The 27,927-nt window shown below is 53.1% G+C and overlaps 2 protein-coding genes and 1 pseudogene across 12 annotated transcripts; all 3 read right to left on the bottom strand.

The window, feature by feature from the left end:
• Positions 1 to 154: 154 nt before the first annotated feature.
• Positions 155 to 15,886, bottom strand: EHMT2 (euchromatic histone lysine methyltransferase 2; the record flags this gene model as incomplete). 10 transcript variants are annotated; one of them, XM_080938351.1, is made up of 28 exons in its annotated part: positions 155 to 574; positions 1,094 to 1,269; positions 1,415 to 1,493; positions 2,217 to 2,303; positions 2,404 to 2,519; positions 2,829 to 2,906; positions 3,031 to 3,175; positions 5,037 to 5,204; positions 5,283 to 5,437; positions 5,561 to 5,665; positions 5,908 to 6,009; positions 6,114 to 6,236; positions 6,329 to 6,435; positions 6,706 to 6,818; positions 6,894 to 7,076; positions 7,152 to 7,387; positions 7,465 to 7,608; positions 7,691 to 7,839; positions 8,038 to 8,139; positions 8,291 to 8,405; positions 8,490 to 8,627; positions 10,996 to 11,151; positions 11,247 to 11,284; positions 11,392 to 11,473; positions 14,386 to 14,642; positions 14,734 to 14,940; positions 15,048 to 15,114; positions 15,761 to 15,886. In XM_080938351.1, the coding sequence occupies 28 exons, from the start codon at positions 15,800 to 15,802 to the stop codon at positions 394 to 396; spliced, it is 3,651 nt and encodes a 1,216-aa protein (XP_080794477.1). In that variant the 3' UTR covers positions 155 to 393. The 10 variants fall into 10 exon arrangements, with proteins under 10 accessions (XP_080794477.1, XP_080794479.1, XP_080794480.1 ...); XM_080938353.1 differs by having other exon boundaries at positions 6,706 to 6,788; positions 15,761 to 15,884; XM_080938354.1 differs by lacking the exon at positions 8,038 to 8,139 and having other exon boundaries at positions 6,706 to 6,788; positions 15,761 to 15,884.
• A 1,749-nt stretch (positions 15,887 to 17,635) lies between these two features.
• ZBTB12 (zinc finger and BTB domain containing 12) lies at positions 17,636 to 19,500 on the bottom strand (the record flags this gene model as incomplete). The annotated part of the gene is made up of 2 exons (XM_080937670.1): positions 19,491 to 19,500; positions 17,636 to 19,035 (listed from the first exon to the last, which is right to left on the bottom strand). Exon 2 carries the CDS (start codon positions 19,013 to 19,015, stop codon positions 17,636 to 17,638), a length of 1,380 nt encoding a protein of 459 aa, XP_080793796.1. The 5' UTR covers positions 19,016 to 19,035; positions 19,491 to 19,500.
• A 3,387-nt stretch (positions 19,501 to 22,887) lies between these two features.
• LOC308437236 (large ribosomal subunit protein eL21-like) lies at positions 22,888 to 23,367 on the bottom strand (annotated as a pseudogene). Its single transcript has one exon. The product of its transcript is annotated as a large ribosomal subunit protein eL21-like (transcript).
• Between the last annotated feature and the right edge of the window lie 4,560 nt (positions 23,368 to 27,927).

Below are 27,927 nucleotides of genomic sequence, written 5' to 3'. Positions count from 1 at the left end.
GTGGCACACCCGAACCTCTAAGCTGTGATTTGCCTTTCCTTAACCCCCCCCCAGGACAGTGGGCGTCTCATAGCTGGTCTCTTCCATAGCTTGCTTTCTGCCCACCTGTCCCCTCAGCCCCACAGTCTTCATTGCCCGAAACAATCAGTTTATTACCAAACCCAGCATTTATTGAGAACACAGAAAATCAGTTGGCAGAGGCCCAACTTCAATCAGCAAACTGAGACCAGGCTCAGTGGGGTAGGCCAGCCCTGACGTCACTCCCTGACGTCACTCACACTCCCAGTGAGAAACCAGCTCTGGGAGAGGGGCTGTCAACCTTCCAGGCCTTACGGGGGTCTCTGATGGAGGAATGTCTGAAGGGCAGTGCCCCAGCCTGGATTTTAAGAGTCCTCAGGTGTTGATGGGGGGCAGGGAGCTGAGGTCTGGGAGCAGCTCTGGGTGGGGGTCCAGACGGGCTAGGCGGCTCTGCTCCAGGGCGATGGCCTCAGCTGAATGCTTGCACTTCTCAGAGCCACACTGGCACGTGAAATACTTGCTTTTGATATCCCAGAAGCGATCACCGTAGTCAAACCTGGCAGAGGGAACAGAGCAACCCTGGGATATGGATCCAGACTCTCAACCATCCGTCCAGGAGGGTCCACCTCCTTCCACCCAACTCTCCCCCAGATGGGTCTGTTGACTCACACACCCAGACTGTCATAAATGCAGGTTTCTGGCCTCACAACCTTGTGGCCAGAATCTCCAGAGGCTCTGTGGGAGTGGGATGCAGCCCAGGACCTAGCACTCTGCAAATATTCAATCACCCTAGCCCCCACCCCCTTGTCTTTTGTTTTTAAGACAGGGTCTCTCTATATGGCTTAGGCTGGCCTTGGATTTGTGGTTACTTCTGCCTCAGCCTTTCTTCTCAAAGGCTGGCAGGGCAGGCTGGACTTCTCCTTTTGTTTTTGACACAGGATCTTGCTCTGTAGCCCAGACTCTTGGTGACCCTCCTGCCTCAGCCACTTGAGTGCTGTGATCGTGAATGTATGTCCCCACACCTGCCTTGCACTGTTAACAAGCCCCCCAAGGGACCCCCAGGCTGGCCTCTCACCCCAGCTCCTCCCCCGTCCGGATGTCCCTGGAGCTGAAGAAGGCGATACGTGGGAACCGTAGATCTTGATGCAGCATGAAGACCCGAACAGGGATGATGTTGGGGTCACACAGGTGGTTAATGAAGCGGCTGATGTTGCCATAGTAACGGGCGTCAATGCAGTAAACCTCACCATCCTGGGGGTGGGGTACACACAGTGCTCTTAATACCCACCTCCACTGCAGTGACACCCAGTGCCTCTACCCAGCCTCCACTCCCAGATGTCCCGGGTGGCTCCAGAGGCAGCCTGTGGTGGCCGAGGAAATAGGCGTTGTGTCCCACCTTGTTGTCTAAATCGAAGAGGTAAGAATCATCCTCTCTCACATCAGCCTCAGCATCTGAGATCAGCTCTCCAACGTACCTATTGGACAGAAACTTTGCTCCAGGCCCCACCTACCGCCCAGGGAAGGTGTGCAGGACATAGTCCAGCCACTAGGGGACCCCCCTGTGCAGTTGGAACAGCAGTCGGACAAGTAGGCGTGAGGCTCTGACTGGGGTGAGGGCTGGGAGGAAAGAGCCTGCAAGGCCTGCAGACATGGTGGGAGATGATGGGGGAGGGCGTGAGCCCGGGTTCTGGGGATTAGCATCCCTGGTGGCTGGCTGGGTGGAAAGCTGCCAGGCTTAGACATGAGGAGGTGTGTGCACCAAGAACTATGGCCCATGCAAGGCTACAGCGCCGTGAGGATGCCCCATGTGGCTGGCAGAGGAACTGCACAAGGATAGACATGGGTGTCTGAGAAGTAGAGGGAACAGAGAAAGAAACCTCGGAGCAGGTGAAGGGGGTTCTCTGTTCTAAAGGCCACAGCAGACCCCGTGAGTGTAACGGCAAAGGGGAGAAAGTGCACAGGAAGAAGCTGTTCTCCACTTTACAGATAAGGACAATTAAGGCCGAAAGAAGTTGAATAAAGTGGCTGGGGACACAACAGAACACAGCTCAAACCTAGGTCCATCTGCCACAGACATGCTACATCTAGGCAGAGTGCAAGCAAAAGGGAGGACATGATGTTTGGAAATACACTCAGGGTGGATAGACACATGCACGGTGACACGGAGCTCAAACACCACAGCCTCAGAGTGAACTCACTCGCAGATGAACGTGCCCTGGGGAATGGTCTGCAAGGCACGGACCCCCCAACCCATCTTGGCAGTCCGGTAGAGCTGCAGCCGCACCCTAGAAGTGGAGAGGGAGTCATACTGAGTGTGGGACACCTGGGAAGGTCCCAAGGGGGGGGAGGCGGAGGCGAGGCGGGGTGCTGGGGCGCGCGCCTCACTTGATGCCGCTCTGCACCACGCGGTTCTTGCAGCTTCTCCAGCAGGAGCATGCCTGGTTACACTCAAAGATCAGGGGGGGCTCGATCTTGTTAAACTCCTGGAGCAGCCGCCCGTCCTGGGGTGCGGAGGGAGGGGACAGTGGTTTCTCTGTGGGGCCCATTTCAGCTGCCCAGGACCCAGAGGACTCCACAGGAAACTCCACTCTGACCCCAGCCCAGAGCAGGAGAGAAAGGTGCAGAGTCTGCAGGCTGAGGTCAGAGACCAGGAGGTGTGCAGGCGGGCATCAGAATCCATTTGCATGTACCCGAGCAGAGACCCACTGCATTCCGGGCAGGGTACCAGGACTTCCTGCTACACCCTGTCTCTTCCCCAACAGACCAGGGTCCTGGCTCCTTGGCGGGGTGGCCAGGTGAGGGACACGTACCTTGTCATACCAGCACCGGATGCTGAGCTGGCCACACAGGCAGTTGGAGCTGGAACAGTCATCAACACACGTGCAGTGCTGGGTGGGAAAGAATCAGAGAGTGGGGTCATGTTTCAGGACAGTGGCTGGTGTGGTCCCAGTGTGAGGGGGAGTCCACATGTCCCCTGGTGTGGAGGCTCCCCCAGTGGGGCCCGAGCCTCACCTGCAGGTGAGTGATGTTGCGGTCGATGTTCATGGTGGAAGTCTCACAGTTCTCAGAGATGTACTTATAGTCCTCTGGGCATGGCTCCCCATCCACACCATTGACACAGGGGATGGGCACATTCTCATAGCCTCGGGCTACATCCCTACGGAAGGAGCAGATAAGGTTAAAGTCGGGCCAGGGCATTTCTGAGGGGAAGCTGAGGACTCCCTGGTCTAAGGTGCCGGGGTGATGGCACCTTTAATCCCAGCACATGCAGTCAGATTTTCTTGAAAACAAACCAACGAAAAACCAAAGTAAGACACCAAGGAAAACAATGTCAGCTGAGAAATAATTATGTTCCAAATCCTGCATTGGTCATTTTTGTTTCTTGGTGAGACAGCAGACTGAGCCCAACAACATTGTGAATTAGGTCAACAAATGTCCTACCACCAGGCTGTTTCCAGCCCCAACTTTGTGAGATACAGTATCATATATACCTGGCTGGCCCCAAATTGTGAGATAGCCAAGAATGACTCCTCCCCCAGCTCCCAAGGATTAGAGGCATACATGTCACCACCCCCTGGACTCTGGACTTACATATCTGCTTGCCTGAAAAACAATTTTTTGAATCATTTTACGTGTAAGAATATTTTGCCTGCTCTTATGTATGTGTCCCACAGGCATGCCTGCTGCCCACAGAGGTCAGAAGAAAGCATAGATCCTCTGGATCACGGGCCTGAAGTCACAGACGATTGTGAGATGTAGGTGCTGGGAATTGAACCTGGGTTCTCTGCGAGAGCAGCCAGTACTTTAAACCACTGAGCCATCTCTCCAGTTTTTCCCTTGTTTTCTTTTGAGACAGTCTCATTCTGTAGCCCTGCTGTCGTCTGCTATGCCTCCCAAGTGCTAACGTTAAAGGCCACAGCTCTTTCTGGGCAGAATGGTGTATTCTTTTACACCCAGCACTCTGGAGCGGAGGCACAGGACTCCGAGTTCAGCCTGGTATATAGAGTTGAGTTCCAGGATAGCCAGGGCTACATAGAGAGACCCTGTCTACAAAACCAAACCAAACCAAAACAATAACAAAAACCCTTCAAAGAAAGTCAACACTCCTGGTGCCCTCCCACCCCCCCCCCCCTTTCTTGAGACAGCATCTTACCATGTAGCCCTGGAACCCAGAGATCAGCCTGCCTCTACCTCCAGAGCAGTGGGATTAAAGGTCTAAACCACTGCTGTGTGTGTGTGTGTGTGTGTGTGTGTGTGTGCGCGCGTGTGTGCATACATAGTATAGATGTAACAGGAGGCGACTCTCTCCTTTTGCTGGGTTCATGGCTTGAACTCCACCTCACCCTAGTCTTGTGCTTGTTTTTTGGTTTGTTTTGTTTTTCCTTTTTAAAGGTCTGAGTCTCGTTGTTACAAACGCTGCTCTCCAACTCACGGCTCAAAGGTAGGTCGTCCCCTCAGCCTTCAGAATAGGAGGTGACACCCAACCTCAGTCGGAAACTCTTAACTATCTGGTGTCTGCCTCAAACTCACAATCCTCCTGCCTCAGCCACCTCTAAAGCTTGGAAAACATGCCCTTTTCTTTCTCTTTTCCTTATTTGTTTATTTTCTTATTAGTTTATTAATTAAAGAAAGATAATGTGGCCCTCTCTGGCCTGGAACAGCATAGATACAAACCAAGTTGGCCTCAAGTTCAAAACAATCAACTGTCTGCCCCTCCCTGTGTGCTGAGATTACAGGTATGGCCTTCAGCTTTTCTCAATTGTGTGAGTATCATGCTGCGTGTTTGTAAGCCAGAGGACAACGTGGAGGTCCAGGGACTGAACTCAGTTTCTTAGGCTTGGCCACAGGCTCCCTTGCCCTCTGAGGGTCTCACTGGCCGAGTCTCTTTTATTTCCATCTCCCCTACTGGCAAGATGATTCTAGCAATTCTCGGGATGTCCTGTGTCTGGGAAGGGGCCTCAGACTGGCCAACAACATAGGGCCGTGGCCGTGGGCACGGATGTCTGGGCTGCACTCACCGGCAGATGATCTTCTCAGTGCGGACAGCCCGGTTCCCTACCCCGAGCCTAAGTTTGCGATTGAGTTGCAGTGCAAACCACACATCGGAGCGCTCTGGGGTCAGGTCCCATGCTGTGTCCCCTTCTTTGTTCCGAAGCTCAGGGTTGGCTCCACGAGACAGGAACAACCTGAAGAGGGAGAGGAAGTCTGGGTCAGACTGGACAGTGGGGTGTGGGTGCCGGGGGAATCAGGAAAGCTGGGCTTACAGAACACAGTCATGGTAGCTCTCCCTGGCGGCTATGTGCAAGGGTGTGTCCCCGTGATAGTTGACAGCATGGAGGTCGCACTGGGCATTCAGGAGGACCTCAGCGATGGCAGCACTACCCGTGAAGGAGGCCCAGTGCAGGCAGATGTTTTCCTCCTGTGGAGGCAAGGGGCAGAAACTGGGTTGCAGGTGACAGAATCCTTGAACCGAGCCCACTTTGCACAGGCGTCCCACCGTTTCCCCGCCAAAGTCCTCCGAGCCCCCTTGAGTGCCCCTCACGTTGTCAGTAAGGGTGACATCAGCACCCCGGGTCAGCAGCATACGGATCACGTCAATGTGCTTGTGCTCAGCTGCCCAGATGATGGGCGTCCAGCCCCCACTGTCCTGAGGGAGGGAAGGAGGAAGGGAATGAAGGCCCAGACTTGCTGGTCAGAAAACTGGAGCCAGAGAATGGGGTCTATCCCACAGACAGGCACCTGCCCACACGGGCTCACCGGGGCTCGCTAGACACGCTCAGATAAGGGGGGGGGGGACTTGAGTTCTATGAACCAACAGGGCAGCGGGAGGGGTCAGAGCGGCTGGGGAAGAAGTGAGGACTGAAGCCTGGGGACAGCTGGGCTGCTGACCTGGGCGTTGACGTCCACCTGGCCTGTGCTCAGAAGCAGGCTGACCATTTCCAAGTTCCCGATTTTGGCTGCGTGATGGAGACAGGTGGAGCCGTCCTCTTCCTGACGGAGACACAAGCCAGTGAGCCCTTCAGCGGGCACCCCGTGCCAGGCATCCCTCCTTCCTCCCACCGCCGGCCCCGCCTCCCTCCAGCTCCACCTCGAACCTTGCTGTAGACGCAGCCACCCAACTGCACCATGTAGCGTGCCACCTCCAGGTGGTTGTTCACCACGGCCTCCATCAGCGGCGTGCGCTGTTGCTTGTCTACAGCATTGATGTTGGCTCCTGCCTGTGAGGACGAGGGTGAAGGCTGGCACCAGGCAGAGTGCATGCTGGGGAGGGGACTGGACAGTGAGGTGGGGAAGGGTCCCAATGACTAACCTGCAGCAGCACATGACAGATCTCTACAGACCCCTTCTGTGCAGCTGCGTGCAGGGGCGTGCGCTTGCTCTGTTGGTCACTCTGGAAGTTGGGGTCCAGGTTGTCTACTGCAGGCAGAGAAGACAGAAGCGGTAAGGGAGCTGAGGATGGGACAGCCCTACATCAAGGGAGGCTTCCCAGGATTCCCCAGTAGGCATGCTGTGCCGGCCCCTCAGTACTAGAGGAGCACTCGGCCTCCATGCCGCAAAAGCTTAGGAGTCACACACCGGAACAGCACCCACCACCAACGGATTACCACCACTGCCATCACCGAGGGCCACGTGACCTCCCTTACTACACAAGGCTCTTAGTCCCTCCTGGTGGGAAAAGACACTCACGCAGCATAAGGATCACCTTCTGCAGCTCTCCCTGCTTCACCGACAGGTACAGCTGCCGTGGGTGGAATCGCAGCTTCTTCCGCCTGCCGGGGGATGGAGGGGGAGAAGGTGGGCTGCTCGGATTTAAGTACCGGCAGCAACACCTGCATCTCTGGCACAGTCATACCCTGAAAACAGCACCAACTCACCTCTCTGACTCCTGGATGACCAAGGCTTTTTCCAGGGCTTCCCGGCCTGGCCCAGGGGGCAGACCCACAGCGGAGAGGCAGCCCCCATTAGGCAGAGTCAGCGAAGGCCCTGAGCTATCGATGGTGTCGGCCAGGGGATCACAGGGCGGGCGCCGTGGCTCTCCATGCCCTCGCATTCGGGCACTGTGGAAGAAGGGTCTGAGGTCTGAGGGCAAGGGAGGTAAGACAGGAAGGGGGCGGGGCAGGGGAGACCAATACCTGGGCTGGGAGGTATCTGCTCGCCCTGGGGCGTCGTGTGCCAGGGGTGGTGGAGCAGGAGCTGCAGTGCCAACTGGGGGTGTTCCCCCATCGCCCCGAGGAATGGTCACCTCCTGGGCCTCTGAAGCATCCTCTCCACAGTGGGGACAGAAGACCATCCCATTGAGCTGGGATACACAGGCCTTATGGAAGCGATGAGCTACACGGAAGTCGGGGTGGCATTCCAGGAAGGTACCCTGGGCAAGGGGATGGCAGTCAGCTCCTGAGCTCTCTCTTGTTGGTCAGGCCGCCCATCTACCCCAATGTCACTCACTGCTGTGCAGAAGTAGCCGCAGCCTGGGCAGCAATGGTGCTTGACCATGCGGGCTCGGTGGGCCTCACAGAGTACCATCAGCGCCACACGGCTAGACGGCCGCATGGTCTCCCTCTTGAGGATGGCAGCATTGCAACCTAGCAGCTGGGGGTAAAGGAAGGTGGGGCCGTGAGAATAAGGCCAGAGCTCACCCTGGGTCTCCCAAGCCAGCAGCACTCAGACCCACCTCTCCGTCCACACTTTCGGTGGCCATACACTTGTGTCCCGCTCTCTCGCTGATGCGGTCAATCTTGGGCGCCTCCATGCGGCAGCTGCAGAGGGGCAGCTCCTCAAACCCACGCTCTGTCTCCAGCGAAGACGTGTCATTGGAGACCCCTTAGACAGGAAGAAACAGAGATGATGGAGGCCTTGACCCTCGCCCACTAGAAGGGTCCCCTTCTTCCCGCCCAGCCACCCCGTCATAGTCTAGAACCCCAAAGCCTGGCACAGACACCCCAGCTCTGGCAGGATTTCCCTCCACCCCCATGGGCACCCCCTGGTGGCTCCCTGTCCCGGCAGTTGGCAATTAATTACCAGCGTGGTTGGGGGAGAGGGTCCCCTCGCTGGGCAGCTCCAGGGACCCCAGAGGAACCTCCATGTACTCACTGGGCCCTGAGGAACCCACACCATTCACTCCTGACACAGAGACAGAGAGAGTGAGAGTGGGGGCTCACAGGGCCTGGGCGCGTGTGCACATGCGGTCTACACAGATCATGCACGAGCATCCGAGTGTGTACTGCTCTCTGGGGCCGGAGGAGGGGACCCGAAAGCAGAGGAGCCTTCTTACCTCTCGGCTCCTTGGCTCTCGGAGGCTCTCGTTTCCGCCGTTTCCTAGATGGCTTCACCCACGGGCTGTCTTTCCGCCATTTCTTCTTGGCCTTGCGCCGGCCACTGGAGCCGCTCTGCGGAAGAGGAAGGTTCAAGAGCTCTGTTCCGGCTCACATCAGCTCCCCCACTCCTCCTGGTGGGCCAGTCTCTCCTCTTACCCTGTCTGACTGATTGCCCGACTCCTCGTCCTCCTCTTCTTCCTCCTCTTCCTCTTCCTCTTCCTCCTCCTCTTCTTCTTCCTCCTCTTCCTCCTCCTCCTCTTCACTTAACTGTTCAGCTAAAGCTTCGACTTCAGACTGGAAGAGAAAAATCAGGCTGGGAAACCAGTGAACTTCAGCCATCTCTCTCCTTCAAGAGCAAGACCCAGTGAATCCTGGGGCCCCGTAGCATTACCACCCCATCAGGGAAAGCTCCAGGTGGTGGATGTGGGCAAGAGGAAGAAAAGGGCTGGACAGGGACAGAGGTACAGAATGCCACACAGCAGTGACAAGGGCTGGTTTTAGGAAACACAGACAAGACTACCCACAGCAACAAAACCACGCTAAGAAAAGCTAATAAGGTGTGCTACCAAAGGGTCAGACCACCATCACCAGACACCACAGGCCCATTGTCAAAGTTTTCTTTTTGTTTGTTTGGAGACAGGGCCTCACTAGGTAGTCCCGGCCACTATCTGGAACTCACCTAGATCCTACACCTTTGCCTCTGGAGTGTGTCAACATTTACCAGTAAAAGAAATGACCAGACACCCCACACAGCTTTCAATGACAGATATTAGGAAGGAGGCACCTGTGCCTACTTCCATGTTTTCTTCCCCAAAAAAAATCAAAAACAAAAGAACAGAAGAAGTTCAGACATGGAGGCACATTTCTATAGTCCAGACACACAGGAGATAGAGGGAGGAGGACCAGAAGCTCAGGAGCTGAGGCTGTAGAGATGGCTTGACAGTTAAAAACACTGCTGCTCTTGCAAAGGACCTGCGTTCAACTCCCAGCACCCCAAGGGCACGAGGCAAGCACTTGGTACAATAAGCACAGGGAAAACCACTCATCTACGCTAAAACGCAACCCAGAAACTCAGGATCATCCCTGGCTACATACCAAGTTTGAGGAAAGCCTGGGCTACATGATTCACCCTGAGACTAACAGCATAAGGCACTTGAAGGGAATCTCACCTTAACTACGAACAGCACAATCAGTTCACAAGCAAATGAGGAGGAAGAGGCAGGTGATGTAGAGGTTCAAGGCCAGCCTAGGCTACAAAGTGAGAGTCTGTCTCAAACCCCATTCCCCTTAAAAAAAAAAAAAAAAAAAAAAAGGCATGCCTTTAACCCCAGCACTCAGGAGGCTCAGGAGGCAGAGGCAGGCGGACCTTTTGGCTCAAGGCCAGCCTGGTCTACAGAGCTGAGTTCCAGGACAGCCAGGACTGCACAAAGAGAAACCCTGCCTTGAAAAACAAAAACAAACGAAAAAGAAAGTTCCAAGGTAGCTGAGGCTATGTAAAGAGACCTTATCTCAAAAAAGAGTAATTAGAGGGAGAGCTCTTTGAGTTTGAGGCTAGCCAGGGCTACATACTGGGACCCTGTCTCAAAATGCAAAATAAACTGGGCTGGAGAGATGGCTCACCAGTTAAGAGCACTCTGCTCTCCCAGAGGTCCAGAGTTCAATTCCCAGCAACCACATGGTGGCTCACAACCATCTGTAATGAGATCTGATGCCCTCTTCTGGTGTCTGAAGACAGCTACAGTGTTCTCACATATAAAATAAATAAATAAATCTTTAAAAAAACAAAACGGAAACCCATGGTAGTACAATCCCAGGCACGTGGAAGGCTGAGGCAGGCAGACTACAAGGACTGAGTTAAGGCTGGGCCACTCTGGGGACAAGGCCTCAAATTACACAAGCAGCAGATCAGTGCTCACCCACCATGAGAGGCCTTGAGTTTAACCCCAAAGTTGGCAAAAATAAAGCACAGGCCTCTTTGGAACTGCAGAGAAGTTGCTTCCACACAAACACAACCCTGTGACCTGCTGTTGTGTGTGTAGGGGGGAGGTTGTGTGCGGGGGCTCACTGTTCCCTTTGCCGACCAGTGGGAACTTCCCACAGCAGACAGTTAAATGAGAAGCAGGGCTGAGTGCTGGGGAGATGGCCCAATGGGTAAGTGCCTCCTGCCCCAGCGTCAGATCAGAGAGAAGCGAGGTACCCAGACACAGCAGAGTGTGCCTGGCAGTGCACATCTGACTAGTGAGTTTGCCGAGCCCCAGGCTCAACCACAAACACTGGAGCAACGGCCTGAAAGCTCAAACCCACATATCGTAAAGAAATTAAAATCCCCAGAGCCCGAGATGCTGTCTTCTAACCCCAGGATGAGCACGCACGCGTACGTGTCTTTCATCCCAACACTGAAGAGGCAAAGGCAGGAAGATTTCTAGGAATTTGAGGCCAGCCCAGTCTACCCGTGAGACCCTGTCCAATAAACAAAACTATCGAAAAGCAGACAAAGCAGACAACACAAAGGAAGCTAACAAGCCGTCAAGAGGCAGGGAGGAAATGGAAGGAGAGGAGCAGAGACAGTAAGGAAAACAAGAAACTCTTGCAGGCCACACAGGGAGGGGAACTAGCATGTTCTCTTAAAGGGAAGAAGGCCAGACAGGGAAGCGCCGCACACCTTGCTGTCAGAGTCCACCCGCTCATCCACAGAGTATGCGTCATAGTACAGGCTGAAGTCATCTCCCACCACTGTCTCCCACTCCTCCAGAGGCCTGGGCTCTCCCTTCTCCAGGATCACATCTCCTGAGCCCCCAGCAGAGCCCAAGTCCTCCGACTAGAAAAAGATTACAAAGTCTGAGGCTCCTGGCGTCCGACCCACCAACACCCCCCCCACCCCCGCTCCCGGCCAGGTCTTCCTCTGTGGCTCACCAGGCTGCCTGAATTCAGCTTCCTCCTTTTAGCCACATCTGGAAAGACAGAAGAGTGAGGAGGACTCAAGTCTAAGTCCAGGGACAGGGACAGGATATGCCAAGCCACCTGGAGTATGTGCGGAGAGGAAGCGGAGGCAACTGACCTGAGGTCACCTTCCCCAGATGCACATCATCACTCATGCGGAAATGCTGGACTTCAGGGGGCCGCTTCTCAGGGATTGGAGGCTGGAGCACGAAGGAACAACTCTGTCAGAATACTACTCACCCAGGCTAGGTGCTCATCTTTCCCCCCGGCACGCTGGGAGACAGGCAGATCCGAGTTCCCTGCCAGCTTGGGCTACAGAGTTAGACCCTGGCTCAAAAACAAACAGTATACCTAGCAACAGAAAGGGAACCTGGACACAGAACAGGGGGGGACACTGTGCTAAGTGAAATAAGCTACCAAACTAAAGTTACTGGTCTGCACTCTCAGCCTGAGGCCCAGGTACGTGTGCTGTGGCTGGCTATACCTCAAAAATGCTACCTGAAGGGCTGGAGAGATGGCTCAGCGGTAAGAGCACCGACTGCTCTTCCAGAGGTCCTGAGTTCAAATCCCAGCAACCACATGGTGGCTCACAACCATCTGTAATGGGATCCGATGCCCTCTTCTGTGTCTGAAGATAGCAACAGTGTACTCCCATATGTGACAAGTACATCTTTAAAAAAAAAAAAAAAAAAAAAAAAACGCTTGAAAAAAAATATGAAGCTACTAGAAGCCATCAGGACTGATCAGCAGTTAATGGTGTCAGCACCAAGCCTGGTGAGCTAAGTTCACATCGAGACTCGGACAGTGAGAGAAAGGCTCCCATAGTTCTGTTCTATACCCTTGGGGCTCTTTTTGTTTTCTGCTTTGTTCTTTTGAGGCAGGACGTTACACATCACAGGGTAGGTCACTGTAGATCAGGCTGTCCCCAAACTTCAGAGATCTGCCTGTTTCTGCCTTCCAAATGCTGGGGTTAAAGGTATGCATCACCACTCCCGGCTAAATTAAAAAAAAAAAATCCCTCAACAGATGGATATCCCGTGGATATCCCGTGGGTCTTGGATGTGGAGTCAAATTATGGCTGCTTATTTACCAGTCTTCATGAGTTGGTGTGCAACCTGTGCACAGGAGACTGGGAGGAGGCTGGGAGGAGGCTGGGCGGAGCCTGGAGAAGGCAGGGCGGAGCCTGGGAGGAAGCTGGGAGGAGGCGGGGCAGTGGCGCTAGATCTCGTGAAACTGAAGTTACAGGTGACTGAGCTGCCAGGTGTTGCTGAGATCTGAACCAGAGTCCCATACAGGACTCTGAAAAGATGCGCCTGCCTAAACAGGACAGTCTTTAAATGACTGATACAGACGCTAAGTGCTCCTGACCACCAGCCATCCCTCCCCATCAGAGCTAAAACACTTAAAAACTGTCATGAAAAACCAAAAACCAATTTAAAAGGGAAAGGTGGGCCAACAAGATGGCTCAGTGGGCAGGGGTGCTTGCTGTGCAAACCCTAAAGCTTGAGTCCGATTCCTGGACCCCATGAAAAGGTGGCGAGACCAACTCCACAAACATGTCCACTTACAATAAATATCTTTCTTTCAAGACAGGGTTTCCCCGTGTAGCCTTGGCTGCTCTGGAACTCACTATGTAGACTTGGCTGTCCAGGGAACAGTGTATACTATCATTAGGCTGCCCTTGAACTCAGATCTGCCTGCTTCTGCCTCCCAAGTACTGGGATTAAAGGCGTGCCCACCACTGCCCAGCAATCAAACTTAAAAAGTTGTGCCTCCACAGGACAGTCTTTAAACTGACACAGACATTAACTGGTCACCTATAATGTATCTACAAGAAAGATGTGTGTACGTCATATGCAAATGTTGATAGCTCAGCGGGCCTCGACCTCCTGGCTGCCCTCATAATTTTATGAAGGGCCTGAGCAGACATGACCTCTGTACCAGAGGAGAACAGTCACACTGACATGAGGTGATGGCTTTCCCAGGAACAGAGCAACAGGAGGGGCAGAGTGACCCAGGATCAGTTTCCAGCACTGACATGCTGCTCAGAGCCCCTTCAAACTCAAACTGCCCTCTCGCCTTGAAGGGCACCAGACACACAAGGTGGTACACAGCCGTATGTGCAAATTAACCACCCATAAGCACAAAACAAAAGTTAAACAAAAACAAAAAAAAAAAAAGAGAGAGAGAGAGAGAAGGAAAAAATAGAAAAATAAGTAAATGCTACATGAGACTGCCTCAAAACAAAAGTAAAATAAAATAAAATAAAAGGCAGGTGTGTGATATATGCCTGCAATCCCAGGACGTAGGAGACAAAGCAAGATGGATCTCTATGAGTTCAAGTCCAGACTGGTCTACACAGCCAGCCACCCAGAGCTATACAGTGAGACCCCATTACTTACAAATAGACACACACACACACACACACACACACAAAATACACAAAAAAACCTTCCCCATCCCCCCCCCAAATAAAATCCCTCAAAACAACAACAACAAAAAAAAAAGTCCCAAAGTCCACACAAGCCATACTTAATGTGAGCCTTTAATTTTGATTCCGGGGTTCTTATCACCCCCCCTTCTGGCATTATGTGGCCTTCCCAAGGAAAGGTTCCCAGTAAAAACTTTCTCTGGTTAAAAAAAAAACAAAAACAAAAACAAAAAAAAAAAAAGGGCTCAAAGTAGGGATTGAAAAAAAAGAACAAACAAACAAAAAAACCTAACCGCTTGCTCAAAGGCAAAACAAAACAAAACAAAAAAACACAAACTGGGAGGGCAGATCCTGCCTGGTCATTTGTGTAAGTGTAATTAGGACAATAACGATGTAATTAACTCTACATCTGTCAGTCTCCTCTGCTGACCACCCCTCCCCCAAAAACACAAACTCCAGGAAGCCGACAATTACTCAGCTCACACAAGCCCAGCCCAACAGCTGACACTTGGTAGCCTATTGGTAAATTCGAAAAAAAAAAAAAAATCTGAATACAAGAGGTCCCAGGCTAAATCCCGGAAGAAAAAAAAAAGCCAAAAAAACAAACCACCACAAAAAAAAACAAAACAAACCACACCCTGAGACACCCCAAGTCTCCCCAACCAACTTCCACACTCTCACCTGTCCGTTGCTAGGTTTGGACATGGTTTTCCGGGCCCGGTGTACTTTGGGCTGCCCCTCCTGGCCGGCAGTTGTTGCCGGAGGGGGTTCAGGCCCAGCAGTTGCAGCTCCCTGGGCCCCGGGCATGCTCAACAGCCTCATGGCCAAACTCTGGACCGAGGGGGGCGACTTTCCTGCCCCTGTCATTGACATTTTGGCCCGACTGGGACAGGCACCCCCCTTGCTGGGGGAAGAGGGGAATGACTTTGTGGCATGGCCTAGAAAAGAGGCAGGCAGACGGGGGGTGCAGGGTAAGCAGGCATGCAGAAGGCCCTTTAAGCCCCCCTCCCGCGCTCCCCAGCCTCTCACCCAGCAGGATTCGACCCCCATCTCCATCCAGGTTCTCGGGTTCGTCCCCGATGAGTGGTGTAGCCCCGACAGGGGTGTCAGCCCCCTCATCGCCGACAGTGACAGTGACAGAGGCCGGAGAGGAGGGGCCGGCGGGCTCCAAGGGGTCGGGGTTGGCCTTGGGAAGGGTCTCCTCAGTATGAGAGGTGTCCCCCAAAGAGCCATGAACTGTCGGGGAGGGGAAAAGAAAAAGTTCAGGGCTGAAGGCTCCCGAGATCCCATGTTGGGGGTGGGGAGGGTGGAGGTCCGGTCGGGCCTGCTCCGGCCGCACTCACCTCTCTCGGCGGCTCCCCGGGGCTCCTTCTCCAGCAGCAGCGCCCCCATCTCAGCGGGGGCCTCCCCCTGGGAGGGGAGACAAGGGACCGGAGGGCCCGTCAGCCCAGCAGGCAGCTGGGGGGCCCAAGACGCCTGGGCCCTGGGCAGCGAGAGCAGGCTTCGGGGCCTACCTCGTCCTCGGTGGGCGCCCCCCCGACCGCGGCCGCGGCCGCCCGTGGGGGCCGCACGCCCCCGCCCCCGGGCCCGCATCAGCCCCCTCCCTCTCGGCAGACCCCGCATCTCTGGGGCCGGGAGCAGAGGAGGGGGAGGGGGCGGGGCCTCCGCGCCCCGGCCCCGCCCCCTCCTCCCGGCTGCACGCGCCGCTCCCCCTTTGTCCCCCAGGCCGCGGGGACCCCGGCCACCAACCCCTGCAACGCCCGCTGCACCCCAGCCCGGCGGACGGCCCCTCGCGCCCCTCGCGCGTGCTCCCGGGGTCGCGGTGCCCACCGCCCACGCAGGGGCAGCGGGCGGCGGCACGTGCGACTCGGCGCCCACTCCCCCCACCTCCCACCCCCTGGTCCCCTCATCCGCCCCCGGTGTTGGCCCCCTGGTTTGCTGCAAGTTCGGCTCGGGCCCCCCGGCCCCGTTGCACCCCCGGAGCATTGCACGAGTGCGCGCTTCCCCCGGGCGCGCGCGCGGGCATGCACCCGCCTCTCCCCCTCCCCTTCCGCACCTCGGCGGCCGCCGCCGCAGCAGCTCCCGCCGCCGCCGCCATCGCCGCTTGCGCGGGGGGCCGAGCCGGCGCGCGGCCGCCCCGGGTCACGTGGACAAGGAGGGAGGGCGAGAAGACGCCTTAAAGGAGCCGCTGCGGGCCTTTGGGCCATTTTTTGCCCCCCAAAGTGGCCCTGGAGGTCCAGAAGTGGGGCTGTAGGGGAGAGGGCGTTCGCTCCTAGCCTCGGCTCCGCCGGGAGCCACGGGTGAGGCCCGACTGGGCTGTGGCTTCCCTGTCCCCGCCCGGTTTTGGTAACACGTGTAGCCTGAGCCTCTGCAGCTGCCGCGTGAATCTTGCTAGTTCTCAGCCGCCAGATAGAAGGTTGGGTCTTAGTTTCAGACTTTAGTGCACAAGAAGGGGCGACAGAGACTCACGGAAGACGCCTTTACTTCTGGGTCAGTGTGCTTTTGGAAATCTGGGGGGATATGTCTTCTGTTGCACTAGAAATGCCAACAGAATGCAGCGGAGGCCTCAAGGGCGAGCGACTACAGTCTATTGATTGTAACTATTTTTGCCCACTTTTCCATGGGGCGGGGGGTCATGGTCCAGCTGACAGCTTAAGTGTGAATGGTAGACACTGCAAGTATACAGCCCTGAACAGGATCGAGAGCACCATCCCTCTCCAGGCATTAAGTCCTGGTCAAAGTTTGTAAATGCCGGTATGGTCGCACACACAGTAAGAGACAGGTACTTATGATACTGAGCCCGAGGCCAATTCGGAGTCTTATGGGAACTGTAGTTCTCTTTGGATTTAAAAACGTTTTCAGACTTTCTGGGAATTGTAGTCTCCTAGGTATCCGAATGTTAAGTTTACCTGATAGTTCAACTTTCCTTAAAACTCGAACAATAATATTCAGCAGATGCCTGCTTGCCATTTCTGTGGGTTCGCTGGCCACCTGTGGACCATGCCTTACACAGCTACCAAACCCCACAAGGACCATGCCAGCAAGAGGGCTGCCCAATCACTGGTCTGATAAGTTTTCTGCCTAGGTGTTTAGGGCGTGTTCCTAATCTCTGCTTGAGGCCGGACTCCTTTTGGCTTGGGACTGCAGTTGTAAGGGCTGGGAGAACCTACGTAGGTAGTCACACACATGCAGTTGCCAGAATATAAAGAAAAAAAAGTTTTTGGTTTTTTTGTTTATTTTTGTGGAAAACAAAGAAAAACTAAAATCCCAAACTCCAGAAAAAAGCCTAAAAAATACGTTTTCTTAAAAAATACTGTATAAGTCTCTACTCCTCTCCCTCCCTCAACAGCCCCCTTGTGTCCTTTCTCCTAAGTGCCCTGCCCCCCACCCCTCCGCTACTCACTGCTCTCGCTACTGTACCCCAATGTCTCATTACCTACCCAGGTGGCCCACCCTGTTCTCTTACCTGGCACATACCATTTTCTTTCACTCCCGGTGAGTTTTGTATCTACTGTCCCATTTCCCCGGCATGCAAGAATTGCCTCCCCTTCTTTTTCTGGGACTTCATACTTGGGTCACCCTCCTCTCCCTTCTCCCCGTGATCTATTCTAACCAGGAGCAAGTAAGCTGCATCCTGGTAATTCCCCCTACAACTCCCACCCCCACCCCAGGAAAGAGCTGTTCTCCAAAACTTTCATTTTTCTCCCCCCGCCCCTCCACATCATTTATGCGCCTCTTCAAAAAAAAAATCTTTCTTTGGGACCCCATATTCCCTCAGCCTTGTCAACCCTGTCTCCAGCTCCATCTTTTTCTGTTGCTCTTTGAGGCAAGGTCTCTCTTCAATCTTCCTCCCTCCAAATGTATGCCTGCCCCAGAACCCCGCCCCTCCCCAGTTCTGCCGGGCCCAGGAACCCCCCACCCCCTCAGCCCTTCAGCGGATGAGGACATTGATCTCGGCCACACCGGCTTCCAGCACGTTCTCAGCTGTGGTTTTGCCATGCTGCTCCTTGAGGTGCCGCCTAATGGCGGGCTTGTGGGCAAAGCGCACGTTACAGTAGGAGCATCGGTAAGGCCGGGCTCCTGAGTGCAGGTTGAGGTGATCGTGCAGCGTGGACTTCTGGGTAAAGCACTTGCCGCAGATGCCACATGAATGTGACTTAACGCCACGGTGGACGTTCATGTGGCGGTTGAGGTTGCTGCTGTGGTTGAACTGCTTGCCGCAGCGCGGGCACATAAAAATGAAGTGTTGTGCACGCATGTGGAAGACCAGCTTCTCCACACCCTGGAACACTTCCGGGCATTTGGTGCATTTTATGTTCTTTAAGGGGTTTCCACTTGAGAAGCCCCCAGGCAGAGGTCCCCGGCTGCCCCCTGCCCCCAGACTGCCCCCCGCCCCCCGGGCAGCCATGGCCACCGCTGCTGCTTCCACCAGGCCCGAGGTGGCCCCCACACTGGCCCGGCCTCCTGGGATCAACAACAGGCCTTCCCCTTCGGCGTCCTCTGACAGGCTGTAGCAGGCCTTCACCACACCTTGCGGTGGGGTGACAGTGTTGGGGGCCACGCTACTCTGGGCCAGCTCTCCCAGGTGGCTGCCCACAGAGGCCCCGATACCCAGACCCCCTGCTAGGCCTCCAGGGGACTTGAGCCGGTGTGCCACTTCGAGGGCAGACTCCACCTTGACAATGCAGATGTCAGAAACATCCTCATCCTCATCCTCGTCCTCCTCTTCTGCCTTCAGCTCTAGGTCCTCGTCCAGCGGAAACTCCAGCTTCACCGGTCTCAGGAGCGGAGGGGGTAGAGGAGGTGGCGGTGGGGGTTTTGGAGCTGGCTTTGGGGTCCTGGCTGGAGGGAGGAGGGACTTGGTAGCACTGACACTGCTCATGAGGCTAGCCTCGCTGACCCCATCTTCTTTAAGGCCTATTTTGGGCTCAATGAATTGGCTGAGGGCATTCCTGCATTTCTCCACCACATGCTCCATTTGCAGGTAGGAGGCTGCTGTCAGGTAGTTCACGATGTCCCTGACTGCGAACTCCAGGGCGCCCGTGTAGCAGGAGAGGAGCAAGTCCGCCACAATTCTTGCGCTGTGCATCAGCGAGACCTGCAGCTCAGAACTGGGGTTCAGCAAGAACTGGTCCCGGAGGAACGGTGAACAGGCGGCCAGGATGACCTTGTGGCCACGGAATTTGAGGCTGTCGGCCACGATGGTCACATCGCAGAACCGCTCCTCTGCACGGAGCTGGTTCATGTTCCGCAACGTTGCGGCCTCGTGGCCAGGCAGCTGGAAGCGCAGGACTTCCACCCCAGAGGCCATTGTGGCGGGAGTGGACTGCCCTGGGTGGGAAGGAAACCGGTCAGAGACAAAGGTCTCTGGCTGTCGGAGGCCAAGGCTCCAGACCCCTCATCCCTACCTCCCTGGTCTTGGCGCGCCTCCCTCAGTTTCCCCAATTCCGAGGAGGCGCGGTCCCTCCGAAGAGGGAGGCGTGGTTCCCGGGGGCGGGGCAGCGGCGTCCACACCCCCCAGTCTCGCGGCCCGCGCGCCCATGGGAGAATGGATAAAGGGGTGGGTGGGGGAAAAAAAAAACCCAGAGCAGTGCAACTCTGGGGTGGCCCCTGGTTGCAGGCTCTCCTCACCCGCCTCGCTCTAGCCTGGGCCGCGCTGCTGTGAGTCCCCCTTTTAACGTTCTCCCACCACCCGGACAGGTCGTGCACGCCCCCCTCCCACGCGCAGGTCGCCGTGGCACGCCCCCCCACCCAGACTCACGACCCTGGGTGCACGCGCCTCTCACCTGGCCCGGTTCCGCGTGCTGATTTTTCCCCCCTGGTCCCCCACCCCCCCGGGGCCAGCGACGCCCCCCACACTCGGGCAGGGCCGGGGCAGCGCGCAGGCGCGGGGGTGCACGGGGCGCGCGCGCGGGCCGGCTCCGCGTGGGCGGGAGGGGGAGGGGCGGGGGCAGCTCGTGCCGAGTGTTCCAAGGCCCCGCGCAGCGCTGCGTCCTCGCGGACTCGGGGCGGAGGAAGAGGGGAGGGAATTAAAGGAGCAGGATTCCCCCTCCCCGACCCCCCTTTTCTCCCCCGGCACCCCCACGCGGTTAAAGGGCTGGACAGTCGTGCCTCTCCTTTGGCCAGGATTATTTGTCCGCCAGAGCGGAAATACGCTCCACAGCCCCCCCCTATTTCACGCTCCCCCTCCTCTCTGCCTCTGGGGCCCGCGGCCCGTCTGCGCGTGCGTGCCAGGGCCCGCGCGCTCGGCCCCGCCCCCGGCTCCTGGCGCCACCCCTCCCGCGCTCAGCGCGCGCCCGCTAGCCCCGCCTGCCCCGCCCCCCAGCGCGCGCGCTCCCCGGGAGCTGCGCAGTCTGCGCGGTCACCTACTCTCCAGCGAGGCGTCGCTCCCGCCCAGCTGTGCGGAGTCCGGCCACCTCCCAGAGCCTCGAACCTGCTGGTGGCCTACGGATCGTTGCTTCACTGCTGCCCTCCGGTGTATCCTGGGCTGAACAACTGCACAGTTCCTCAGGCCACACTTTTTTCCAAGTCTTCTGAAGCTAGTGTCCACTGTAGGCCTCCTGATCTAAAAGAGAATTGCACTTTCCACAAAGCCTGGTGAACCAGCGCTCCGGGCTTGCCCGGCTTAGATAAATCAGACCCTTCCCCCCTCTTCTATTTCATCCATTCCGACATCTTGCCAAGGCCAAGAACTCCATTCATAAAGTGGAAGATCAAACATTTCGCCTCCACTGCGTAATTAACCCTGGGACTAATCCGCAAATTGAGCAATTATTTATATTGGTACTAATGTACCATCTATAATTTTCCCTGCACCCACTCTTTCCTTCCATCTTATCCAAAAAGTTGCTCCCCTGCCCTAGATACCTGCTCTACCCTTCGCCTGGCTTTTATTGCCACTCCTAAACTGCCTTCTCCACAATTTCAGTGTGAATACCTGTCTTGAAGCCTCCAGCGTTTCTGTGCGCCCCACATATTTACACTTTAAAAAATGAAGTCCTCAGGGAGATGCCACTGTTGCCTGCCGGTTACCTTTGTTACACCCTCCAGGATGCTTCTCAATCCGGAGGATGCTAAGCTGTTTGCTACCCAATGTATTCAATTGTGGGGAGCATTTTTGGCACCTCTGGACAGTTGGTGGCGGATAATCTTATTTTACCAGGACATTCTGCAGCAGGCCAAAGGCAGGAACAGGCCTCAGTGCTACGCCCTGAAAAGGCTATAAGGAAGTACATTTGCATCTGAAGTTCAGGGCAGAACCCTTAGGAATGAAGGCTATAAGGAAGCATCTGAAGTTCAGGGCAGAAGCCTTAGGAATGAAGGCTATAAGGAAGCTTCTGAAGTTCAGGGCAGAACCCTTAGGAATGTAGCCTAGAAGGAAGTACATTTGATCTGTAGTTGAAGGCAGAACCCTTAGGAATGTAGCTCAGGGCAGGGTAGACTTCAGGAATATAGGCACAGCAGTCTCCTTGTCTCTTGAGACCCCCTTTTTGTCCTGACCTTTATACCTGGCCTCTAGAAAGATGTTTACAGGATCTTTGGTTGTTAACTTGCTTGTTCTTGACTCAGAACTGAAGTTATCTTTCTGCATGTAATTAAAGTGATTTAAAAGAGGACGAAATAAACAAGACTTTGCTTCAGCTGAGAGGCTTCAGCCTCAGGTCTGGCCAAAGTCATGTTACAGTTTTTACTCTCTCTCTTTTCTTTCAGTCCTTGCTCTGGCCCTGGGAACCCCTGTTGTTTGACTGAGCTGGTCTCTGACATTCAGTATCTGGTTTCCCCTCAAAGACTTTAATTTCTTGAAGACAGGTATTAAGTTACGGGCTGTGTTTTGCACATAAAAATTAGACAATAAATGGCTGAGTGTTGAAGTCATTGGCTTTTAGCTGGACCCATACAAAGTTTATTCCTGATTGGATGGAAGACTCACACCCAAGGGCTGCTGTTCCTGGAGAAGGCTCAGAGAGTGGCGAGGCCATACCTTAGCTGAGCTCTTTCACCCGGCTCACTTTGTGGTTAGATCATGGAGAGTTTAGGGGGAACATAGGCCATTGTGTTTGGTACGCCTTGTTTAAGGCCATATTCGATGTCTACTTCATGAGAAAGGGCTTGAGCGAATCAATTCTCTGAATCATGGTGACTTTATCTGTCAACTCAAGGTTCTAAATGGTTGCCAGGCGGATGGAGGGTCCCAAGGAGCCTCACACACACTGAACGACACTGGGTGGACTGTGGTAACACCGGAGGGTCCCAAGGAGCCTCACACACACTGAACAGACACTGGATGGACTGTGGTAACATTTTAGGTTATTTATATACTTATTTTTACTTTTATAAGAAAAAGACTATGGCAGTTTCTTTGTTTTCTTTTTTTTCTTTATTTTTTTTTCCAGACAGTTTCTCTGAGTAGCCCTGGTTATACTGAAACTCACTCTGTAGCCCAGTCTGGCCTTGAACTCAGAGATCTGCCTCCCAAGCGCTGGAATTGAAGACACGCCCCACCAGCACTATGACAGTTTCAAAAGAATTGTCCTTAAAAAATTCCGTTTTCCTATCTCTTCTTTTTCTCCTTACCACACTTTTCAAAATAATTATACATGGGGCTAGAGAGACGGCCAAGCTGTTAAGAGCACGTCTTTTTACCGAGGACCCCAGTGTAATTCCCAGAATCAACTTGGTGGTCCACAACCACTCATAGCCACAGTTCCAGAGGATATGACACCCTCTTCTGACATCTGTAAGCACTGGGCACATATCTCCTAAACACACACACAAATGCACACAAATGCACACATGAATACACATACATAATAAATACATACACAAATACACACACACAGGAATACACAGCAAAACACTTATACATGCGAAGTACAACTTTAAGAAATTAAAAGGGAAGCGTTCATATTTCACTGAGCAGAAATAGGAAAAATCTGCCAAGTCAAAAGGAGTGAGTTTGGGGCCTGGAGAGATGGCTCAGTGGTTAGAGCACTGACTGCTCTTCCAGAGGTCCTGAGTTCAATTCCCAGCAACCACATGGTGGCTCACAATCATCTGTAATGGGATCTGATGCCCTCTTCTGGTGTGTCTGAAGGCAGCTACAGCGTACTTAAATATATCTAATAAATAAACCTTTTTTTTTTTTTTTTTTTGTAGTGCATGTTCTTTATTTCTCTTTATACATTAGGCCATGAATTCATAGGGGATGGGCTCCGGCAGCTCAGGCTCTTTTCCGTTAGTCCTCACAAAGTGCGCTTCTCTGGGTGGCACAGGCTGGCACTTCAGCTGAACCCAGGTGCCCTTCTCCTTGGCTCCTTTTCTTCTGATTGTTCTCCTTCACCCGCTTCAGGAAGCTGTCTCTGCTCTTCGAGTGCTTGATGTGCTCAATCCGCACATCGATCCTCTTCGCCAGAATCTTGCCCTTAACTTGTTTATTTACAATGATGCCCACAGCATGCTGCGTGACATTGTAGACTCTTCCGGTTTTTCCGTGGTCACACTTATGGAGTATTCCTTTCTGAACAGTGCCTGTTCCCTTGATGTCTACAATATCACCTTCTTGTAGATTCGCATGTGTGTGGCCAAAGGAACAACTCCATGTTTCCTAAAAGGCCTGGAGAACATAGACCGAGTGCCTCTCCTCTTTCCTTTTGTGTTCGTCATGTTGGCGAGTTAACTGGAAGATGTTCTCTGTGGAGTCTGTGGTGAGCCACTCACTGGCCATTCCTGTTGGGGGATCCAGTTCAAAAAGGCTTCAAAGAGGGTACTAAGGATTGTGGGTAGAGGCACTTTCCACTCTCAAACCCTGGGTTCCACACAAGGGGAGGAGAGAACAGAGGCCCATAAGTCCTACAACCTCCACATGTACATCATGAAGTATGCTCCCCATAAAAAATATATAAAACAAGGAAATTAATGAAAAAGACGATATTAGAATCCCACTCGGCAAGAGCCAGGGAAGTCATGGATCTCGGAGGAGAACCTATAACCAGCACTTTACAAAGTTGCCCCTAACTATAACCTAAGGATTGTCTTCATACCAACAGACAAGGGTAGTCCTCACCCCTCACCCTTACCCCTAGAAAATTCTCTTGGCAGCAGACATACAATTACAGAAAACCACAACTAATAAACATGTAGGCTGGTGGAGCCCCACTCTCAATGGAGACATCTACAAAACAACTCCTGCAGCTGAGGTTCAGCGATCCCCAAGGAAGAGGGCTGGTACACTGGCTGGTTTTGTGTCACCCTGACACAAGATAGAGTTATCACAGAATAAAGAGCCTCAGTTGAGGAAATGCCTCCATGAGATCCAGCTGTAAGGCATTTTCTCAACTAGTGATCAAGGGGGGAGGGCCCAGCCCATTGTGGGTGGAGCCATCCCTGGGCTGGTGTCTTGGGTTCTATAAGAAAGCAGGCTGAGCAAGCCAGGGGAAGCAAGCCAGTAAGTGACATCCCTCCATGGCCTCTGCATCAGCTCCTGCTTCCTGACCTGCTTGGGTTCCAGTCCTGACTTCCTTTGGTGATTAACAATGATGTGGAAGTGTAAGCTGAATAAACCCTTTCCTCCCCAATTTGCTTCTTGGTCATGATGTTTGTGCAAGAAGAGAAACCCTGACTAAGACAGATGGAAAGACTGTAAAAACCAGAAAATCAGTGAATTCTCAATGAGGCTGTTTTCTAGGAATGTCAGAAGCACCTTTTGTTAAAGTCTCACTAACATGACCACTTAAACACGAGCTGGATGACACAGACGGACATGCCAGAGTGGATGGGGAAAGCCCATGAGGCTTCAGCCCTACACAGAGCTACAGGCAACTAAGGAAAGCTGAGGGCAGGAGACGTGGCCTTCCCCAGGGAAGAGCACATCCATTGGTTATCCTGTACCAAACTGTCAGCTCTGAAAACATACATGTAAGTAACATTACACAGAGTGAGCACACACATATATATGTATTTATGTACATACCATATGTGTACATGGATTATATATGCTTGTATATACATATATACACACATACGTACACACACGTGTTATATATGCATATATTGGTATGTATATATATGCATGTATGTATGAATATACACAACACATATATGTGTTGGATGTTTGTAATGACAACCAACGAAAAAGGAGACCATGAACTTGAAAGAGACCAATGAAGTTGGAGTACTTGAGGGTTTGAAGTGAGAAATGGGAAGGGAAGAAATTATGTAATTATAATCTCAAAACTAAAAGAAATAATTATTTTTAAGATTTACTTATTTGTGTATGTGAGTACACTGTAGCTGTCTTCAGACACACCAGAAGAGGGCATCAGATTCCATTACAGATGGTTGTGAGCCACCATGTGGTTGCTGGGATTTGAACTCAGGACCTCTGGAAGAACAGTCAGTGCTCTAACCACTGAGCCATCTCTCAAGACCCTTACAGCCTCCTTTTAATAAGGGTTCAACCTCTCCTCTAGCCCACCACCCAGTAGAAGTAGTAGAAGAAAAAAGTCCAAATCCCAGCAACCACATGGTGGCTCACAACCATCTGTAATGAGATCCGATGCCCTCTTCTGGTGTGTCTGAAGACAGCTACAGTGTACTCATATGTAATAAATAAATAAAAATTGTTAAAAAAAAAAAGTTTCCATAAGATGGAGAGTGAAGCTCAGTGGTTGGAACGCAGGCCCAGTGTGCAGGAAATTTCAGTGCCATATACATCAGGCATTGGTGATTTGTCATATACATCAGGCATTGGTGATTTGTCTATAATCCCAACACGCAGGGCTACAAGGAAGATTTGGGCTGTGGGAGACCTTGTCTCAAACAAACATCAAAGGCAGAAATACAGATTTGTGTAACGTAATGTGGGGTAGAGGTAAGTGCTTACACAGAAGACGCCACAGCAAACCAAAGGGGTGGGAAGGAGGAGCAGACAGTTCCATCTCCCACGCCGGTTTTTTGTTGTTTTGTTTTTGTTTTTATTATTCTCACAAACGGCAGCGTCCCATATGTCCCATGCACGTTGTCAATAGTCTATATGTTATCGGTCCTGAGGTGTTCTGCTCTATAGAAATGAACCTCAAGATAGAGAAGCCGAGTGGCATTCCACAGTACACACGTGCCGCGCTCACACGCCAGTCCTCCATGAGCGGTTTTTCTCAAACTCAATACATTGTCCTTTCATATTTATAGGAGGATATGTGGGTCTCCCCGCACCCCACCCTTGGCTGGAGGACTGTGCAACTGAAGCTGACCTCAAACTTACAATTCTCTTGCTTCAGTTTCCAGATGTGGGATTACTGATGTGTGCCCCCATAGCAGGATGATCCTCTCCCTTTGGCTGCTATTTTAGGTTCGGTTTTTTGATTGTTTGTTTTTTTTTCTCATGGGCCCTTGTGTGACAGTGACTAACTAACATGTCAAGCTGAGCCAGAGCGCATCTAAGCCACGCCAAAAACTGAATTCTTTTCATCACACTGGACCCGAGGCTGTGGCTAGGGCGAGATCGGCTGGGGTATAAATTCTCATTTCTGCCCCGAAGGAAAGCAAGCACGAATGTCTGTCCCCCCACCAATCTGGAAACTTCCAGTTTACCTTATCAACCCAGGGCAGGGAGCTCTAGAGCAATTTCTGTCTGGGGAAGGAGGAGAAGAGGGAGCACCTGTGTTCCACACTTAGGAAGGTTCATCATTGAAAAGGTAGAGGGGACTGATGGGTAAATCCAGAACAGAGTGGGTGGGGAAAGTAAGATGTGGGCAGTTGTAACACTAACGTTTTCCGCCCTGCCCATGGTCACCACCCTCTCACCTACGTCACACCCGGCGGCCTTCCCTCTAAGTGTCAAGAGACGGCCCTCAGGGATGTGGAGATCTGGGGGGATACAGTGACTGAAGTGAGGAAGAGCTGTGGGTGTGGAGACGTACACCCACGTGTGGTTATGTGCACACACAGTGTTAGCCGTCGTCTGAGAGGGATGTGTCTCCTCACAGGAGGTCAAGGACAGACCTTCCAGTTCTAGGGAGGCCCAAGAGCCAACTTCTCAGCTTTTTGTTCACATCTTGGGAAGCTGGTACAACGTCAGTGTAGAACCTGGTGTCTGGGTTTCCAGGGCAGCCACTGGGGAACCAGAAGACAGTCTTTTTTCCAAAGCTCCAAGAGCAGTGTGTGAAAAGCTTCCTCAAGGTGGCAGTAAAGTCGCAGTTGGAAGGTGGAGGAAGGAGGATCTGGAATTGGAGCCCTGCCTCTGCTATGCAAGTTTGAGGCTAGCACTGGCCTCAGACTCAGTCTCAAGGAGACGGGGGCCCGGATAGATGACTGGGTCAGCAAGATGCTGTTGTGCAAGTGTGAGGCTTCAGTGTGGATTCCTTGGAACCCACGTTTAATAGTCCGGGTACAGTATCGCTTCTGAAGCTCACTGGTTGGTTAGACTGTTCACATGGCCAAGTTCTGGGCCAGTGAAAGACCCTGTCTCATACAAAAGGTGAAAGGGACCTGAGAAATTATACCCATGGTTGCACTCTGACCTCCAGAGGCACAAACAGATGTGCCCCTGCCCACACACTAGTGCACTCCCGAGGGCACACACACCAGAAATAGAAACCAATGGTAATTTTATTGCTGATCTGACAGGTTTCCTTGGGGTGGCTGTGAGCCTTAGAAGAGTGCTCCCTTGATCTTGTTTTTTTTTTTTTTTTTAATATTTATTTATTGTATGTATATGAGTTCACTACACCAGAAGAGGGCATCAGATCCCATTACAGATGGTTGTGAGCCACCATGTGGTTGCTGGGAATTGAACTCAGGACCTCTGGAAGAGCAGTCAGTGCTCTAACCACTGAGCCATCTCTCCAGCTCTTGATCTTATAGTAACAAAGAAACCAACTATGTCCAGAGGCTTGGAAGGGACAAGGAGGCTGATACATCAGGTTAAATTCTCCATGGCTTGGTCAGGCAAGGGGCAGAGGTCAGCCTGGGCTATAGAGAAATTCCTGGACAGCCAGAACTACATAGTAAGATGTTGTCTTTAAAGCAACAAGCAAACAGATCTCCATAGCTAGGAGCCCAGTGTGGTAGTTGGTGTTATAATCTCCATGCTTGGGAGACAGAGGCAGGAGAGTCAGGATTCAAGGCCAGTTTCAGCGTTTCAGCTACTTAGAATTGTAAGTCAGTCTGGGCGACAAGAGACCCTGTCTCAGAGGGGAAAACATGATCAAAATATACTGGAAGAAA

Source organism: Micromys minutus (assembly GCF_963924665.1).
Source record: "Micromys minutus genome assembly, chromosome: 25".
Classification (NCBI taxonomy): domain Eukaryota; kingdom Metazoa; phylum Chordata; class Mammalia; order Rodentia; family Muridae; genus Micromys; species Micromys minutus.
Note: the sequence above shows the minus strand (reverse complement) of the source record. Positions and strands in the feature narration are given on the sequence as shown.